The sequence below is a fragment of the Triturus cristatus genome, chromosome 8 (assembly GCF_964204655.1).
Source record: "Triturus cristatus chromosome 8, aTriCri1.1, whole genome shotgun sequence".
Lineage (NCBI taxonomy): Eukaryota > Metazoa > Chordata > Amphibia > Caudata > Salamandridae > Triturus > Triturus cristatus.
Window position 1 is genome coordinate 867,364,379 of NC_140591.1, and position 18,391 is coordinate 867,382,769.

The 18,391-nt window shown below is 43.0% G+C and overlaps 1 protein-coding gene across 1 annotated transcript in view; it reads left to right on the forward strand.

The window, feature by feature from the left end:
* Positions 1–18,391, forward strand: part of IMPG2 (interphotoreceptor matrix proteoglycan 2) — a 771,041-nt gene that overhangs the window by 310,527 nt on the left and 442,123 nt on the right. Inside the window, exon 6 of the mRNA XM_085622398.1 lies at positions 376–393. Within this exon, the coding sequence (XP_085478524.1) occupies positions 376–393 (18 nt within the window). The remainder of the gene's footprint in view (positions 1–375; positions 394–18,391) is intronic.

Sequence of the window (18,391 nt, forward strand, 5' to 3'; positions counted from 1 at the left end):
AAAGTGCATTTGCTGGTGCAGTAGATCAGTGGATGCTTTTTCATTCGCGGGGAATGATACGCAGACATGGGGGTTTGTTGGTGAAAAGAAATGCCCCTAACGTTCAAAACATTTCCTCCTGTGTGACAGGGAGATTTCCACAATTTCGTTCCCAGGTCTTAAGTATATTGCATTTTACCTAGGAAGAAAAACCCGTCTGTGACACTAGCCTTGTGTGTGACACTAGCCTTGCCCTAAATAGAGGGGTGCAACCGATATTGCCAAATTCTTAATTGGCATTTAGTTTGAAGTATTACAATGACTAAATGGCTAGCATGCTGTTGTACTAAATTGGTAAATGTCTGTCTGTTTTCTCATTTCCCTTGTTATTTCAAGTACTTGCCGGGATTGTGGGTAAGTCACTCCATGTTTGCTTTGCTCTCTTCCTTTTTGTTGATGAGGTAATTACTTTTTTGGCTTAATGATTTGTGATTTAAATCTCCCCATTAAGAGGGGAAGCTAGATTTCCCCCCATAATTTCTTAGTAATTTCTAATTTTTCTGGATTACCGGAATCCCAAAGACGAGTACTCCATAGCTACTCCTGCTCTCTTACACTTACTGTTGCTATTTGTCCACAGTGCTGACAATCTGAAGGTTAAGAATCACGGAAATGAGCATTTGATTATTTTCAGGGCCGGACTGGCTGTAGCGGGCACCGGGCAATCCCCCGGTGCGCCGCACGGGTGGGGGCCGGTTTTGAGCCCCTGGGGCCGTTTTTGTTACAGGGCCATAGCTGCAAAATCGGCCCTGCAACAAAATAGGCCGAAAAACTACCCTGGCAAAAAGCTCGGCGGCACCCCCAAGCCCCGGGGGAGAGGGGGGTGGGGGGGGGGCGGCCGAGCACTTTACCAGGGCCGGTTTTGGTTCCCAGTCCAGTCCTGGTTATTTTACTTTATTTTCATCTTCTTTTCCATATGGAAGACTCTCCGACTAAAAGATTTTCAGCCTACACTCTCTGGACTTAAATGGATGCTTTGGACACTTTCTTGTCCTATTTGTATTCACAATTCATGTTTTTCTGAACTAGAGGCGTTGTTTAATTTGTGTGGTGTTTATGAATATCAATGCCCATCTTTCCTCACATTCCCACCACTAATTCTAAACTGCAGAAAATCCACCATTCTTGCAGATTTTATAGTTTTATGGTCTGATAACTACTGAACCTATATCTAATTTTGTGTGGTAACATATGAGTAACGACTTTGAGGCCCAAGGAGGCAAATAATTGAATAATATTTAGACAAATATTCTTCCCAGTGCATGTAAATACATTTTCCAGTTGAATTATATGAATTAAACGGTTGTATGGCAGCAGCCATTTTATGGTCCGCGTTTGTCATGTTGGTTTTATCAGTTACTTTAGTCATGCTGCCTACTAACTTTTGTACTCCATGTCTTAAGATATGCTCATCGTTCCTACTACACTTTAACCACTGGTTGGAGAGATAAGGTCTAAATAAATAAATGGCAAACAAGAACTTTAGTAGAAAAGGATTTTTGACATGGAAAAGTCATCATGTACCCTCTCTTCAGTTGGTATGATAAGCTTTTGTAAAAACATCTAAACACAGACTCCTGAGGATGGTAGAAATATGAAGACAGTCGAAACTTAGTGTAAATGTTTTCTTGATTGTCTACTGGTCCTACCAACTGTTAGAAATTGGTTCTCTAGTTGGCAGAGGTATCGACTTTTTCCAAGTAAGGACCACAATCCTAGTCAGGGTAAGCCAGATACACACCCTAAATGAATTTGTGCTCACCCTCTTGTAGCTCAGAACAGAGCAGTCAGGTTGAATTTATGAGGCAATGTGTAAAGTATTTGTGCAGCACTTAATACAGTAAAGCATGAAAACACCATACACCAAGTTAAAAACACTAGAGCATAATTTAGTGAACAAAAGAATACCAGGTTAGAAACACTAGAGCTTAATTTAATAAACAAACCAACAACAAAAATCTAATAAGAAGAACTGGAGGCATGAACTTTTAAGGAATATCTGTAAATATAGTGCTTTGAAACATCAAGCACCAACTGGTGCTATCTGGTCACGCTTGACTGGGTTAAATCTAAAAGTTCAGGCAGACCGCGATGGAGCATGGGTCAGATACAGGGACCAACCTTGTCCCGATGAAAAAGTACCTAGGATGGAAGAAATGCGTTGACGCCAAGGCCCGATGCAAGGAGCAGATGCATTGGTGTGATCCCTTCTGATGCAGTCGATGCGTCAGTTCTGATCTGTGCAGTAGGAGATGCATTGTAATCGAACCCCTCTTGATGAAGGTGATGGGGCATCATTGAGCCGCGCAGTCTGCAGTGCGATGTCCTTGTCTTCGGTGGCAGCGGCGATGCATCGGCATCGATGTGAAATGCGTCAGTTCCGACTGGTGCAAGGTTGGCGATGCTTGGATTGTGCTACAAAACCTTAGTAAACCCACCTCCACAGGCTGGATTGGTACCATTTGACAGGGTAAACCTACAGTTGGCAGAGTCCCAAATGTTGCACGAGAGTTGATGGAAGTATTTGATATCCCTGAGACTTTGAAACAGGAGGCAAGCCGGCATACCCTTGGAGTCACTTAAGTTCTGGAGAATATAGAGATGCAGGTATAGTCCTACACACTCCTAGGCAAGGAGGGCAGCAGGCAGCATGGCAGGCACATCATAGCAGGAGTCCAGCAGAGTGACAATCCTTTCAGCAGCACAACAGTTTGTCTTTCTTCCTTGCAGAATGTCCTCAGGTCCAGAAGTGTACTGAGTTGGTGGTGTCAGGGGTCCAGTACTTATACCCAGATGTACATTGGAAGTGGGGTAGACCTCAAAGAGAGGCTTTTGAAGTGCTGAATGTCCATGCCCTTCCTTGGACTCACTACAGGGGGGTATGCAGCTCTTTGTGTGGGAACAGGCACAGCCCTATTCAGGTGCAAGCGTCAGCTCTTCCCTTTCATCCTGCCCTGGATGGCCCATCAGCCTGGTGATGGTCCATCAGGATGTGAATGGGCCATCAGGCACAACTAAGCTCTCTGATTGTGTGGCTGTCTGTAGGGAATGCCCAAAGCCCAGCTGTCACCCATCCCAACATGTATTCAAAGACAAACAGAGGCATAGAATGGTTAAAGTAAGAAATGCCAATTTTCTAAAAGTAGCATTTTCACACTTGAAACTTAAAATCCAACTTTAACATAAGTTGTGATTTTAAATTGCGAGTCCAGAGACACCAAACTCTAAATATCTATTATTTCCCAATTGGAAATTACACTTATAAAATGTAATATTGTAATCCCAATGTTAACCAATGGGAGAGATAGGCCTTATAGTAGTGACACACTAATTTAAAATGTTCTCTAACTGGGCATGTAAAACCTAAAAGTACATGTCCAACTTATTAAATACACCTCACCCTGCCCTTCGGACTGTCCAGGGCTTACCTCAGGGGTGAATTATATGTTTTAAAAAGGAAGGTTTGGACCTGGCAAGAGGGTTAACTGGCCAGGTTGAAATGGTAATTTAAAACTGCACACACGGGCTCTGCAATGGCAGGCCTGAGCCATGTTTACAGGGCTACTTGGCTGGGTGTAACAAGCAGAGCTGCAGGCCCACTAGTAGCATTTAATTAACAGGCCCTGAGCACATGTAGTGCACTTTACTTAGGATTTGTAAGTAAATTAAATATGCCAATGCAACAATGTTTTAGGGAAAGAATACATGCACTTTAGCACTGGCTAGCAGAGTGCAGACAGAATATAGAGTAAAAAATGTCTAGTTGCACAAATATTGAGACATTAATAGAAATATCGACAGCAAGAATATCGTGGTCAAGAATATTGACTTAAGGTAAGTAATATTGATTTTAAAAATATCGAAGTGTTTAATATTGTTTGCAAAACTATAGTTGTTAAAAATATCCTTTCTTTAATAATGTTATGTATTTTAGTAGATATTTTATATGAATGTGATGTATGTTTTGTATAAGAATTGTTAGTATTTTTAATATATGTGTTACATTTTTTGTAGTTATTAAAAAAAAATTAGTTGAATTTTGCGTTTTTAGTTCCATAGCAGGTTGTGGGTTTATAGGGGAATAGGGTGGGAAGTAATTTAATTATATTTAATGTATTGATTATTTTTTATTTATTAGTATTTGTTTAATTGAGATGTTATAGTGTTAAATGTGTAAAGTAATTTATCATTAATTTTAATTAATTAGTAAATAATTAAGGTAATTGTGTAATAAATTTTAAGTGTGTGTTGTGGTGTTTATAGGTGTGAAGGGTGGGAAGTAATTTAGTTTTAACTTATGGATTAATAATTGGTTGTTAATTAATTTTAATTAATTGGCAATTAATGATGGTAATTGTGTAATTAATATTAGGTGTGTGTTGTGGTGTTCACAGGTGCAAAGGGTGGGAAGTCATTTATTTTTAATTCATGAATTAATAATTGGTTGTTAATTAATTTCTGTTAATTAATTGGTAATTAATTATGGAAATTGTGTAACTTATATTAGGTGTGTGTTGTGGGGTTCATAGGAGTAAAGGGTGGGAAGTAATTTGTGTTTAATAAATTGATATATAGTTAATTTATGTTAATTATTTAATAATTACTTTGGGCAATTGTTTATTTTTGTGTGTGTTGTTTTTACTTTTAAAAGGGCAAAGGGAGGGTATTAAATACATTTTAATTATTTAATTACTAGTTGTTAGTAGTAATAGTTTTTAATTTAAAAATAAGTTTTAATTGTGTTTTATTATTTTACAGTTTAATTTAGGTGTGTGTTGTGGCTATTATGGTGTTAAAGTGTGTGTATTCAATTAATGTTTATTAGTTTTTTATTAAAGTATTTAATTGATTATTAATTATGGTAATTATGGAAATAACTTTAATTAAAAATGTTTAAGTGTTTTGTTATTGGTGTTGTGTTATAGGGTAGAAAATAAATACATTTATTATTTGTTTGATGATATCTTCTAGTTTAAAAGAATTATTTTTTATAAATGTATTTATTATTTTATTTTATGTAATATTTGTAGTTTTTTGTTATATGTAATTAATATTATAATATATGTTCTTTTTTATGTTTAATATATTACATTTTTTAATATTGTTTGTTTATATTTAGGATTATTTAAAATGTGTAATATTTTTTTCTTTTTAACTGTTTGAGTGTGAATAGTAATTTTTGTTTATTCGCTATCCAACACTTTCTCTAATCTTGCACTCACTGGAGTGGGAATATACATTTTTCCCATTCCGCTATCCAGCACTTTCCCTACTGTTGCACTCACAGGGGTGGGAATACTAATTTTTTACCCCTCCGTTATCCAGCACTTTACCTACTGTTGCACTCACTGGAGTGGGAATAGTAATTTTTACCTCTCCGCTATCCTACTACACTTTCCCTACGCTTGCATTCTCTGGAGTAGGAATAGTAATTTTTACCCCACCACTATCCAACACTTTCCCTACAGTTGCACTCACCGGAGTTGGAAAAAAAATGTTTACCCCTCTGCTATCCAACACTTATCTTACTGTTGCATTCAGTGGAGTGGTAATAGTAATTATTACCCCTCCGCTATTTTACACTTTCCCTGTTGTTGGACTCTTTGGAGTGGGAATAGTAATTTGTATAGCAAAACACACAAGATGATGGACGGAATGTTGCACATTGGCAAAACATTCACCCCCAGTCACAGATCTGGGTTTAATCCATCATTATTTTGCTCACCACACCACCCCAGTTCAGACATGGCCATATGCAAATCAGTCTTGACCCTGTGCCTCATGGGAACAGTCCAGCCCGAACTGCCAAGCGATGTCTTCCCTGGACCGGAATCAAGCATCCTAGGACCGGTTTCGGGGTTTCACCCCTCTTAAGCCAGGATAGCTTGAATCCAGTGGCGTAGACGAGCACGAGACCCACGTCTGGGCATACCCTTCCCACATAGGGCGAACAGCAAAACACACAAGATGATGGACGGAATGTTGCACATTGGCAAAACATTAACGCCAGTCACAGATCTGGGTTTAATCCATCGTTATTTTGTTCACCACGCCACCCCAGTTCAGACATGGCCATATGCAAATCAGTCTTGACCCTGTGCCTCATGGGAACAGTCCAGCCCGAACTGCCAAGCCATGTCTTCCCTGGACCGAAATGAAGCATCCTAGGACCGGTTTCGGGGTTTCACCCCTCTTCAGCCAGGATAGCTTGACTCCAGTGGCGTAGTGAGCACGGGACCCACGTCTGGGCATACCATTCCCACATAGGGCGAACAGCAAAACACACAAGATGATGGACGGAATGTTGCAGATTGGCAAAACATTCACCCCCAGTCACAGATCTGGGTTTAATCCATCGTTATTTTGCTCACCACGCCACCCCAGTTCAGACATGGCCATATGCAAATCAGTCTTGACCCTGTAAATTAATAGTAATTTGTATCCCTCCACTATCCAACACTTTCCCTACTGTTGCACTGATTGTATTGTGGAATGCAAGTTTAAATATTTTTCTAATAGTTTCATGATTTGATTTATTATAGATTTTTGTTTTTTTATGTTTTAACTCATTAATATATATATTTATTTTTTACAGTATTTTAAACTTTTAACATGATTAAAAATAATAGTTTGTTAATTGTTTTAAAGTAAATATATCTGTATAAATTATTGTTTGTGTGTTTATTTTTTTATTAAGTTTGTTATATTTTATAAAAATGTATATTAAATGTATTCTATGTTGTTAATATTATATTTAATATATTTAATATATATTATTTTATTTTATATTTATATAAAAGTTGATATTTTTATACATCTATATTTTATACATCCATATTTTTTAGTCAATATTTTTTTACTTACCTGTTTAAGTATAGGAGTTGATATTTTTGTTGTCTATATTTTTTTTTAACATCAACATTTATTACATAAATGTTGTTTCAGTGAACCGGCTAGCAGGGCTTAAGTGCCTAGAATACTAGGGCCAACAAAAATTAAGCCAGCAAAACAGGAGTTCAGAAGGGAAAAAAGTCAGGGCAAACCACACCATGGGTGCTAGGTCTAAACAGTAGCGTACTCATGAGCAGCAGGAGGATAGCAGTGGTGGTTATTTCGGACACGCAAGAAGAACGAAAAAAGAGCTCAATAGAGTTCTCATGCTAATTACGGAAGCATGAGGATTCCCTCCTTCCTAATGAGATATACTTAAATAGAGGTCGGGATGGAAGTATAACCAACGTTAAGACATAAGAAACCGAAAGAGATATCTAAATCCCTGATGAAGTCGTGGGATTGATTCTTAGAGGCCGCGAAACACGTGTTAGCTAAGAATGGCTAAGAACTTAAGAGAAAATAAAGAACAGATGAACAGAAGAATTTGTGGAATCTTGTGACATCACTGTCAAATAATTGTATGTGGATATTAGCGTGTGCTGGAGGGAGAAAAATATTTAATTGTTGACCTAGGTCACCTATTGGGGAGAAGGGCGATATCCCTACCTCTTAGCACCGCAGCAAACTTTAAGGTATCCCAACAATATTACACAGGTCTAAATTCACCCAGGAAAATTACATGAATGTCCACCCCAGCTGAAAGTGGGGAGAGCTACCGAACCCCTTGGAAGTTCTCTTCACCAAGACGGAAGAACCTGGAGAGACCATCAGCATTGGTGTGGAGAGTTCCAGGACGGTGCTCCACCATATGGTCCATTCCCTGTAGGGAGATGGACCACCCTAACAGTTGGGATTCTCACCCCTCATCTGCATTAACCATCTGAGGGGCATGCGGTCTGTCTGAATCCAGAAGTGAGAGCCAAACAGGTATGGCCATAGCTTCATCAGTGCCCAGACCACAGCAAAGACTTCCCTTTCTATTGCGCTCTGCCTCTGTATCCTGGGAAGTAGCTTCCTACTGATGAAGTCTACAGGCTGATCCAGGTTTCATTTAGCTGTGAGAGTGTGGCCCCTACACCATGTTGTGAGACATCTGTATGAACAATTAGTTCTTAGGAGAAGTCAGGGGCCTTGAGCACAGGTGCCGTGCCCATGGCCTCCTTCTGGGCGTCAAAAGCGTCCTGGCACAACTCTGTCCAGATCATCTAATGTTGCTGCTCTCTGGAAGTCAGCTCTGTCAAGGGGCAAAAATGGGGTCCCAAGCTAAAATGGTCTAAATTCTGGTCCGAAGGGGATGCACCTTGCCACCTGCTACTTGGTGACCCAAGTAGACCACAGAACCCTACCTTATCTGGCACTTACTGGCCTTGATAGTCAGGCCTGTCCTGTGCAGAGCCTTAAAGCACTTCCCTGAGGTGGCACAGGTGGCCCTCAAAGCTAAAGCGGAAGACCGCAATGTCACCTAGATAGGTGGCACTGAAGATCTCCAACCCAGCCAGGACCTGGTTACCCAACCTCAGGAAGGTGGCAGGGGCGTTCATCAATCAGAAGAAAATGACCCTGAACTGGAAGTGCCCTTCTGGTATAGAGAACGCAGACCTCTCTTTCGTATCCTTGATCAAGGTAATCCTCCAATACCCAGACTTTAAGTCAAACATGCTGAAGAACTTGGCAGCTCCAAGCCTATCTATGAGCTAATCAGCTCTGGGGATGAGGTGCGCATCACTGTTGGTGACCGCATTGAGCCCACAGGTGTGCTGTCCTTAGTATCAATATCATAGGTACATCATGTAGTGAGTCCTGGGGTAAGTGAGAATAGAGAGGCAAAGTGTCCTGTGGCAGTCTCTTTGTTGATCTAGGGCCAGGGTAGGGGAAAGGCTGACACCCTCCACTGACCTATCCTTCTCCTTGGAAGATAGCAAGTTGGGCAGAGGTTCACTATCATCTTTCACCCCATCATCAGTGATCAAGAGCATGGTAATCTCAGACCTCTCAAAGTGGGGCTTGAGGCAATTAACATGCTGGACACTCAAAGGGTTCCTAGGAGTTTTGAGGTCCACCAGGTGGGTGACATCACTCTTGCGCTCCTTCACCTCATAGGGCCCAGACCAGTGGTCTTGTCTTGCAGAGCTCAGGCTCCATCACCCACACTTTTTGGGCAGGCTGAAACTCAACCAGAGTGGCATTCTGGTCATACCAGGGCTTCATGTCCTCCTTGATGGCTTCCAGATTCTTTTAGGTGGGTTTCCGGAAGTGAGCTGTTTGGTTGAGACGGGCCAGCATGTAGCTGACTACATCCTGGGGGGCTCACCTTCACCAAACTAAGAGGCCTTCTCACAGGGGGCCCATACATAAGTTCAAAGGGGCTGAAGCCAACCCCCTTCTGAGTTATCTCCCTTTAAGCAAACAAAAGACATGGCATGAGGACGTCCAACTTGCTCCTCGAAGGTCAGGTAGACCCATAATCAAGCCTTTGAGGTTTTGGTTGAATCTTTCAACCAACCCATTGATTTTGAGGTGGTAAGGAGTGGAGAACTTGAAGGCTACCCCACACTCCTTCCACATGGCCTTCATGTAGTTATAAGAAACATAAAGGATGGACTGGGGGCGCCTATAGGGCCAGCATACATGCCCCTGGGTAAATATATAACAACAAAAGTATGAAGTTCCTAGAAAATGAAGAAAGGAAAAGAAGAGGACTGGTTGGTATAGGCTAATGTCCAAAAAAAGAGGAAAAGGAGTCTGCCACTTTAGGAACTACAGCCCTCACACATCTGGTTGGGTGGAATGTATGATTTTACCCTGCATTTCAACACCAGGTATACCATCACAATGCATTTGTAACAACGCAAGTTCTGTTACAACGCGTTTCTATCACAACGCATACTTTTACATCACATATGCCTTTACCATGCATATCATTACAACGCAAAGGCATGTGTGGTAAAGGCATATACTTTGTAAAAGTGGTTAAGGTAAGTATGTATACACACACACACACATAAATATATATATTTTGATATATATTTATATATATATATATATTTAAATATATATATATATATTTAAATACCCACTAAAACCCCCAAATTACCCTTTGAATCCCAATAACTCTACACCCCCAAAATTCTAAAATTACCCTTACCACCCTAATACCCATACCCCCTAAACCCTAAAATTACCCTGGGCACACAAAACCCAACCCAAACAAACCCTGAACCCTATAAATTTCCCTTTGCACCCTAAAACTCAATCAAACCTTGAACCCTAAAATTACCCTGGCCCCCCAAAACCCAAACCCACCCGGAACCCTAATATTATCCTGGGCACCCCAAAACCCAAACCCACCATGAACCCTAAAAATACTTCTGTACCCCAAAACCCAAGCCCACCCTGAACCCTAAAAATACCCCTACACCCCAAAACCCAAACCCACCCTTATCCCTAAAATTACCCTGGGCACCCCAAAATCCAAACAAACCCTGAACCCTAAAATGACCCTGGGCACCCCAAAACCCAAACCCACTCTGAACCCTAAAACACCCCGTGCACCCCAAAACCCAAATCCACCCTGAACTCTAAAATTACCCTGGGCAGCCCAAATCCCAAACCCACCCTGAACCCCAAAAATACTCCCTGCAGCCCAAAACCCAAACCCACCATGAACCCTAACATTGCCCTGGGAACCCCAAAACCCAAACCCACCCTGAACTCTAAAAATACTACAGCACCCCCAAACTACCCTAAACACTAAAATTTCCCTGGGCACCCTAAAACCCAAACTCACCCTGAACCCTAAAGATGCCCCTACACCCCAAAACCCAAACAAACCCTGAACCCTATAATTTCCCTGTGCACCCCAAAACTCAAACAGACCCTGAATCCTGAAATTACCCTGGACACCAAAAACCCAAACACATCCTGACCCCTAAAATTACTCTGGGCACCCCAAAATCCAAACCCACCCTGAACCCTAAAACTACCCTAGTACCCCAAACCACCCTAAACACTAAAATCACCCTGGGCACCCCAACACCCAAACTCACCCTGAACCCTAAAATACCCCTTCACCCCAAAACCCAAACAAACCCTGAACCCTAAAATTTGCCTTGGCACCCCAAAATCCAAACAAACCCTGAACTCTAAAATTACTCTGGGCACCCTAAAACCCAAACCCACCCCCAGCCCTAAAAATACCCCTGACCCCAAAGTCCAAACCCACCCTGAACCCTAAAATTACCCTGGGCACCTCAAAACCCAAACCCACCCTGAACACTAAAATTAACCTTGGGCACTCCAAAACCTATACCCCTACTCCCCAAATGCCAAACCCACCCTAAACCCTATACTTACCTTATACTTACATGTAAAATACATATGCCTTTACCATTCATGCCTTTACAACAAAATTTGTTGTAAAAGCATGCATAGTAAATGCATATGCAGTATAATGCCATGCGTTGTAATGGCATTGTGGAGTAATGGTAGTTGCGTTGTGTTGGAATGCGAGGTAATGGTATTTGTGGTAAATTTTTCACTGTAATGACTGTTTACCGGCTGGGTGTCATGCTTCATCATAGGGCATGCTCCTCGTCAGGCCGGCCCTGCAATGCCTGATGGGCACCCTAGGAGGGACTCTTTGTCGAAGATATTTTATTCCTTATGCCGTAAGGTACGGGGCGGGTATAGGGCCTTGTGTTGTAGATGAGTGTCGAAAGTGGGGGTGGAAATGATAAAATGGGATGTAGCGGTACTCAAAATTAATTTTAATCAGCGAATCCATTAAACTCAGTTAAAAAGGATAGTGGAAGACTACTGATGTAATGTTTAGCAGTGGCTAAAGTCTAGAGTTCAACATGTTTCTTGTCTAGGTTGTCGCAGAATCAAATGGCAATTCTTCAGGACCAAAGATGTAAAAACAACTATCTACACAGTGGTTTGATCCTTAATTAGTGTCCATGGTAGACCAAACACACAAAAAAAAAACAGTGAGTTACCTGGTTTATGTTTGACCAACCTACAGAAGCATAATGGTAAAGCTCATTAGAAATTATTTTAAAAGTCCTCGGTTAAAGCAGTTTACAGTAAATAAAAAAAGTACAGCTTGTTAGTAAAACAGTAAAGGGTGATAGGCACAGTGACAAGGAAGATATATGTGGCTACATCCTCCCCTGTAGGTATCCGGACAGCCCCCTCAGGTTCAGCCTCCTCCCAGACTGTGGGAGTCTCAGGAGCGGGTTTCCCACACTGCCTGCCCTCCCTCTTTTTGGCAGGTACCTGAGCTATTCTTCCAGGCTCCAGCTCCTCTTGGCCACTCTGTCGGGCTGTGATGGACCATGTAATCAGGCACACCCACTTAGGCAATCCTAACATCTCCATGCGGGACCTGTGCTTCACCTTCTTACAGGTGGTATGCTCCAGGTCATTACCCAGCAGACAATCCACAGGCATCAATGGACTCACAGCTACTCTCAAGGAACCTGAGATCCCCCCCATTCAAAGGGATCAAGAGCCACTGGGTAGTGGCTCTTGTGGTTGTTAGCTGTAACCACCTGGTAGAGCACATTAGTGACTACCTGCTCTGAAGTCACCAGATGACACCTGACAGTTGTCATGCTGTCTGCTGTGTCTCTCAGAGCCTCTACCCATTGATGGTGTCCCACTGACTGTACTTTCTAGTACTGTCAGGCATGTGGGTTCTCTGCACCATCTCTCTGTCACCTAGGGTCACTAGGGTAACCTCTACACTGTCACCAAAACTATCGATACCATCTCCTCCCCAAGCGCTACACCAGCCAACCCCAGTGACTACCCACCAGTGGGGTGCTGTGTCCGATTGGGACACTTGGCATCTCCCTTGAAGTGCCCTTCCTTCTGGCAATCAGAGAACTTCAGTGGGGCCTTTTCTGTGGACCTACTCTCAGGGAATCACTTATTTTCCTTTTCAGTAGGGGATAGGACCTGACCCACAGAACTAGTTTGGAGCCTTTTCGAAAACTCCTTGCTTTTATTTTTGTCACCCCCTCCTTCTTCTGATGAGGACCCTGCCCACCCTTGTGATGATTTTCCCCAGATACCTTTTTGTGAACTCTCGTACTGACCCAGCTGTCCACCTCCTAAGCAAGCTCCCTGGGGTCAGTGAGCTTACTATCAACAAAGGGTTGGCGCAGATCTGGAAAACAAAGACTGAACAGGTCCTCTTGTGCAATCAAATTATACAGCCTGTGGTGATCCTTTACCTCACTGCCCTTCACCTAACAATCCAGTGCCTTGCAAAAACACAATCCACACAATCCACCCAGGTCTGTTGGGATAGCTTTTGATTGTCCCTGAACTTCTGTATGTACTTCTCTGAGGTCAGACCAATCTTGCAGATTAGGCCCTCCTTCATGGAGGGAGACTTCATTCCGTCATTCCCCCGTAGGGCCATTAGGGTGTCCCTCCCCTCGCTAGGGATGTGCCTCCAAAGACTAGCCCCGAAATCCTCCTCGAAGACCTTGTGCATCTGTAAAGCAATCTCAGAGGCCTCAAACCATCCATCTATGTTGTTTCCCATAACAAAGTCAGCCACCAAACCCTTGGGAACATGAACCCTTCTGTTAGAGGGCACTGATGAATTGCTGCCAGCACTGGAATCTAATTGCTTAGCCTTTAAGTCCTGTTCTTTCCCTCCATGGCTTGTTTCTTTTCCTCCATGGCCAATTTCTTTTGTTTCTCCTCCTCCTCCATGGCCAGGGTTTTCTCCTCTAAGGCTTTCTCCTTCTCTAATTTGATCTTCGTCAGATCCAAATTCAATTTTCTCTCCTCCCTCCTGTTCTCCAGCTCCTCTGGAGACAGGCCTCTAGATGATATGCTGCTCCCTGCCCAGGGGGAAGCTCCACTTCATTGTTACATGGCACATAGGATGTTCCAGATTCTTCTGCGAATTCTGGTCCAGCTCCATTTAATCCTCCAATATCTACTCCTCCTCCTCTGAAGTCGCAGGTGCTGGCTGCATCCTGGGCTTCTCATCAGGCCATCAGCACCTTTTGCAGCTCCACCTTTCTGGTGAAGCCTTGTGTAGAAAGCCCAAACACTTTGCAGAAATCTCTGAGCTGGACCACACTGTAATTCTCCCGATTGGATGCATACCCTAAATTAACCTGTGCTCACCCTATGGTAGCTTGGTATAGAGCAGTCAGGGTTAACTTAAGAATCAAAGTGTAAATTATTTGTACAAATCTTAATACAGTAAAACAGTGAAAACACCACCCAAAAATATTGCACACCAGGTTCGAAAAATAGAGATTAATTTAATGAATAATCAAACAAGACCAAAACAACTAATATCCAATAAGGGCCTCTTTACAAGTTTGGTGGACGGGTGATTCCATCACAAAAGCGACGGATATCCCATCTGCCTGACTGCAATTTTATTCCATTGGATATAATGGAACTTGTAATACTGCAGACAGCATTTCTGTTACGTTTGTGATGGAGTAACCCATCTGCCAAACTCATAATCAAGCCCTAAGTAGAACGGAGTTATGAGATTTGAAAGAATATCTTCAAATACAGTGCTTAGAAGCATAAAGCACCAACCAGGGCTATCTGGTCCGCTTGACCCGGTCAAATCTGAAAGTTCAGATCGACCGTAATTGAGTGCGGGTCAGATACAGGGGCCAAACTTGTACCGCTGAAAAAAGTACCTTGGATGGGGGAAAGGAGTCGATGTTGAGGCCGGATGTGAGGAGCAGAGGAGGCGATGCATTGGCATTGTTCCCTTCAGATGCAGGTTCCGATCCGCACAGTCAGAGATGTGTCATTGTTAAATCCTTCTCAATGAAGACAATGGGCCTGATTAGGATGTTGGTGCGACCGCTACCAATAGGCCATTGGTGGGGGTCCCACCGACATACAGCTGAGCGATCCGAACGCCGCATTATGATGTGGTTCGTCAGACTGCACTGGTCAGAGGGACCGACCAACACTTCCAACGGGCTCAAGGAGCCCGTCAGACCATTGGTCAGATCGTAGTCCCTACAAATGAGGTGGTGCCTGCTCAAGAACCGCCATAGGGACTACAATGTGCCTTTTCAACAGACTTTCCATGGTGGTATGATTGCCAATGAAAGGCTGTCGGATAGGGACTCTGGGGGCCCCCAGTGGGGCCCATGTCCCCCCTGTACCTCCACTATGAGGCCCACTCCCCCAACATCCATGCCCCATGTGCCAGGCACCGTATGGTTTAGGGAATTCCAGCATTCCCAGGTGCAAGGCTTCTACTTCTTTTTCTAGTGCCAGCTCTCTAGACTCTATAAGTCCTCCACTTTTCTATGGAGTGCTTTTCCCACTTTCTCCATGTGCCTGGGGACACTTACATTCTCCCCGTCCACTTTCTCACCGCACCCTCGCTGACCGACTTCAGCAAGGGGTTCAAGACCTGGCTCTTCGATTGAGACCTGTGGTAAGCGCCTGGATACCCTCTCGGGTGTCAAGCCGCGCTCTACAAATACAACTCAGTTGAGTGATTGTTCCATCCACTCAAGTTGTGCTTCATGATGGTATATTCTCCCTTTGTGTTCAGTAGTTCCTTTGATTACTGTGACTTTTCAGTCAAGGCTTCCCACAGTGGACTTCAGGTTCCTCATCAGGTCATGGATCACTGGCTGTCCAGTGGGTCAGGCCAAATGTGTGAGGACCCTCCATTTCAATGTCCATTCCATCGTCTTGGTAATGAGCTGTTCTTGCCTGCCAAAAGAAGTCTTTTTGTCTCTGAAGGGTTTAGTTTATTACCTTTTAGGCTCGTCAAGTTGCCACACATAGCCAGGACTTTGTTCCCGGTCGACCAGAGTCAAGTCCTCACTTCTCTCTTTGGGGGATACTCCCCACATCTGCTGGCTCACTCTCTCAGACAAGTCCTTCAGGCAAGCACACACTATCAGGCCATCCTCTGTCTGCACTGATATTCTTCTTGATATTCCAACTGGTGTCAGAGGGGGAGACAGCCGTCCTTCACTGTTTCAAAGTTTGGTGCGGCAGACAGATGGTTGGGACCCAACCTATCCATACCCTGCGCTTCTCCTCACACTAAGGGTCCCTGTCCCGTCTCATTAACTCCCAGGGCTGCCACACCTAGCTATGCAGTGGGAGCAGTGCCAGAGTTCTGCAGAAAACCACCTGCTTAGGAGCCTAGCTAACTCCGTCACCCTGTGCTCTACTTTAGAGTGGGGCTCCTATTAGGTTTTCTGGTGGTGTGCCACATCCTTTGCCAGCAGCACTCTTGGCTGTACAGTTGTGGGACAATACAAATTTCAATAGGTGTAAGATGACACAAAGGCCTGAGACTTACATGAATGTTTGTTGATACACTATGGATTTGCTGAATTGAGAATCATAATTTTCTATAATACCCAAGACAGGTTTGAAATTTGTTTTAATCTCATAATTCTACCCCTGATTCATTATTATATTTAGTCATAGGCAATACCAGTTGTAGTCATCCATTGAGAAGACTAAATATTGCAGACACCTTCACTACAGCTGAGCATCATATTATTGCAGATAGTGCTAGAACAGTGTGTTTTTTCTAGCCCCTCCACTTTTACTTCCCTCAAATTTGGCAACAACGTTAGAAAGGTGACAGTTCCCAACAGCTTAGACATCACAAAATGTAATGGGAGGAATGCATGAGTTAATCACATCCACTAGCAAACACCGTGGGCTGCATTCCAGTCCATCTTTTTCCAGATCGTCATTGTCCTTAATTACAGGGGCTACCATATGTAAACTAGTCCTGGACCCTCCATTAAACAATGGTCTTAGGCAAACTGCTAGTCCAGTTCCTTTCGGAAAAGGAATATAAGAAACCTCAAACAGGTTTCGGCCCTACTGGACCTCATCAGTGAGGTGCAACTTGAATCTTATGGCTCAGGTAGCTTGTGACACACATGTAGGCATACCCCTCCTACCTGGGAAGACTCACTTGGCAAGAATCAGAACAAAGGCAACCCCACACCTGTCTTTGCCTTCGCAAGCCTTATCAGTGAGAGGCAGTTTGAGCTGCATGATAGAGTGAGTTGGAGCCGGGACTCACATATAGGTATATGCATCCTATTTGTAGAACGAATATGCCCTAAAAACTTTCAGGATCATTTTCTTAGGAAACGGTCATTGGTTCAAGTTATCGAAAGGTCTACAGGATAATGTTCAGCTGGCACTACTTCCTAGTTTCTTGTTCAGCATCTCCAGCTCCCTAGTCCACATTGCCTGCTCACTTCCATTCATAGGGGTAAGTTTCACATTGCCTGGCTTAAAGAATGCCCACTTGACACTGGTCTGCTGGCTCTTTTGGAGGTGCTAGTGACTTTTTGGAAGTGGGAGTGATTTCCCATCTCCGTGAGCTTCTACAATCGACAGCTTCCGGAGAGAGTTTTGACTCATGCTCAGCTGAACATGACCTGGAACTTTGTCCTTGTGGGTCAGCAACAGGCTACATTCATTAGCCGTTGGAGCTCTTTTCTAATTCAAGAGATTCCAAATGCAATTCGAGGAAAAATTGTTTCCACAGTCCTATCTTTTTCTGTTCAACACAGCTACTTGTCTGAGAATGTTGTGTAATTAGATGTCACAAGGTGAACTCAGTCTGTGATTACTGACAGTACTTAAGGAAATTAATTTATTTGTACTCACAGTTCCCCGACCTGATATTTAAAACAATATGACTCAGTTCCTGTTTCATAAAAGTGCTTTACTGGCTTAGCTTTCCCAGAGTTCTTTGTGCACACACCCAAAAAGATGTTAGCACCCTGATTTCCTTATTCTGCTCTCCAGCTCTCTCCAATCTCTGCCATTTTCCAGGAAGTTCTTATCTCCCAAGGATAAAAGAAAATACCTCCTTCCCCACCAGGACCCAGCTGCTCCCAATCCAATACTATAAGTGTCTCTCCTGTGACCCGGAAGCTCCTTTTACACAAACGTATTGTAGCTTCCACTGAAAGAGAGAGATACCTTGGGGCACTGATGGAGCGTGGGTTACCAGCTCGGGTTACAGGCACACATACCTAATACCTGGGCCCAAAACATTCACACAGATAAGCTAGTAAACCCCGCTGTCATCAATTTTGAGTTTTACCTGTAATTTGATATTCACCTTTACCAAGTCTTATCAACTTGATCTCCTTAATAATTCCTTTACTCAATTAATCAGGTTGCTGAGATAGTTTAAGGTAGAAAATGACATTTAGCTTTAAACTTGAAATAACACCTTCTCCCAAGAGGCAAGATTAAAGTCAAATATAGCAAGGTCATAATAATGATCAATGAAGACGGTACCTGTAAAAGGAAAAAAGAGAGAGAGCAGGTACAAAGACAGGTTTCACAGAATTATATTTACCTAGGTTGATAGATTAACCCAACTCCTTGAAGATGGGCGAGAAAGAATCTCCCAGGACAAGATGTAGACAGAGGATCGGGCAGA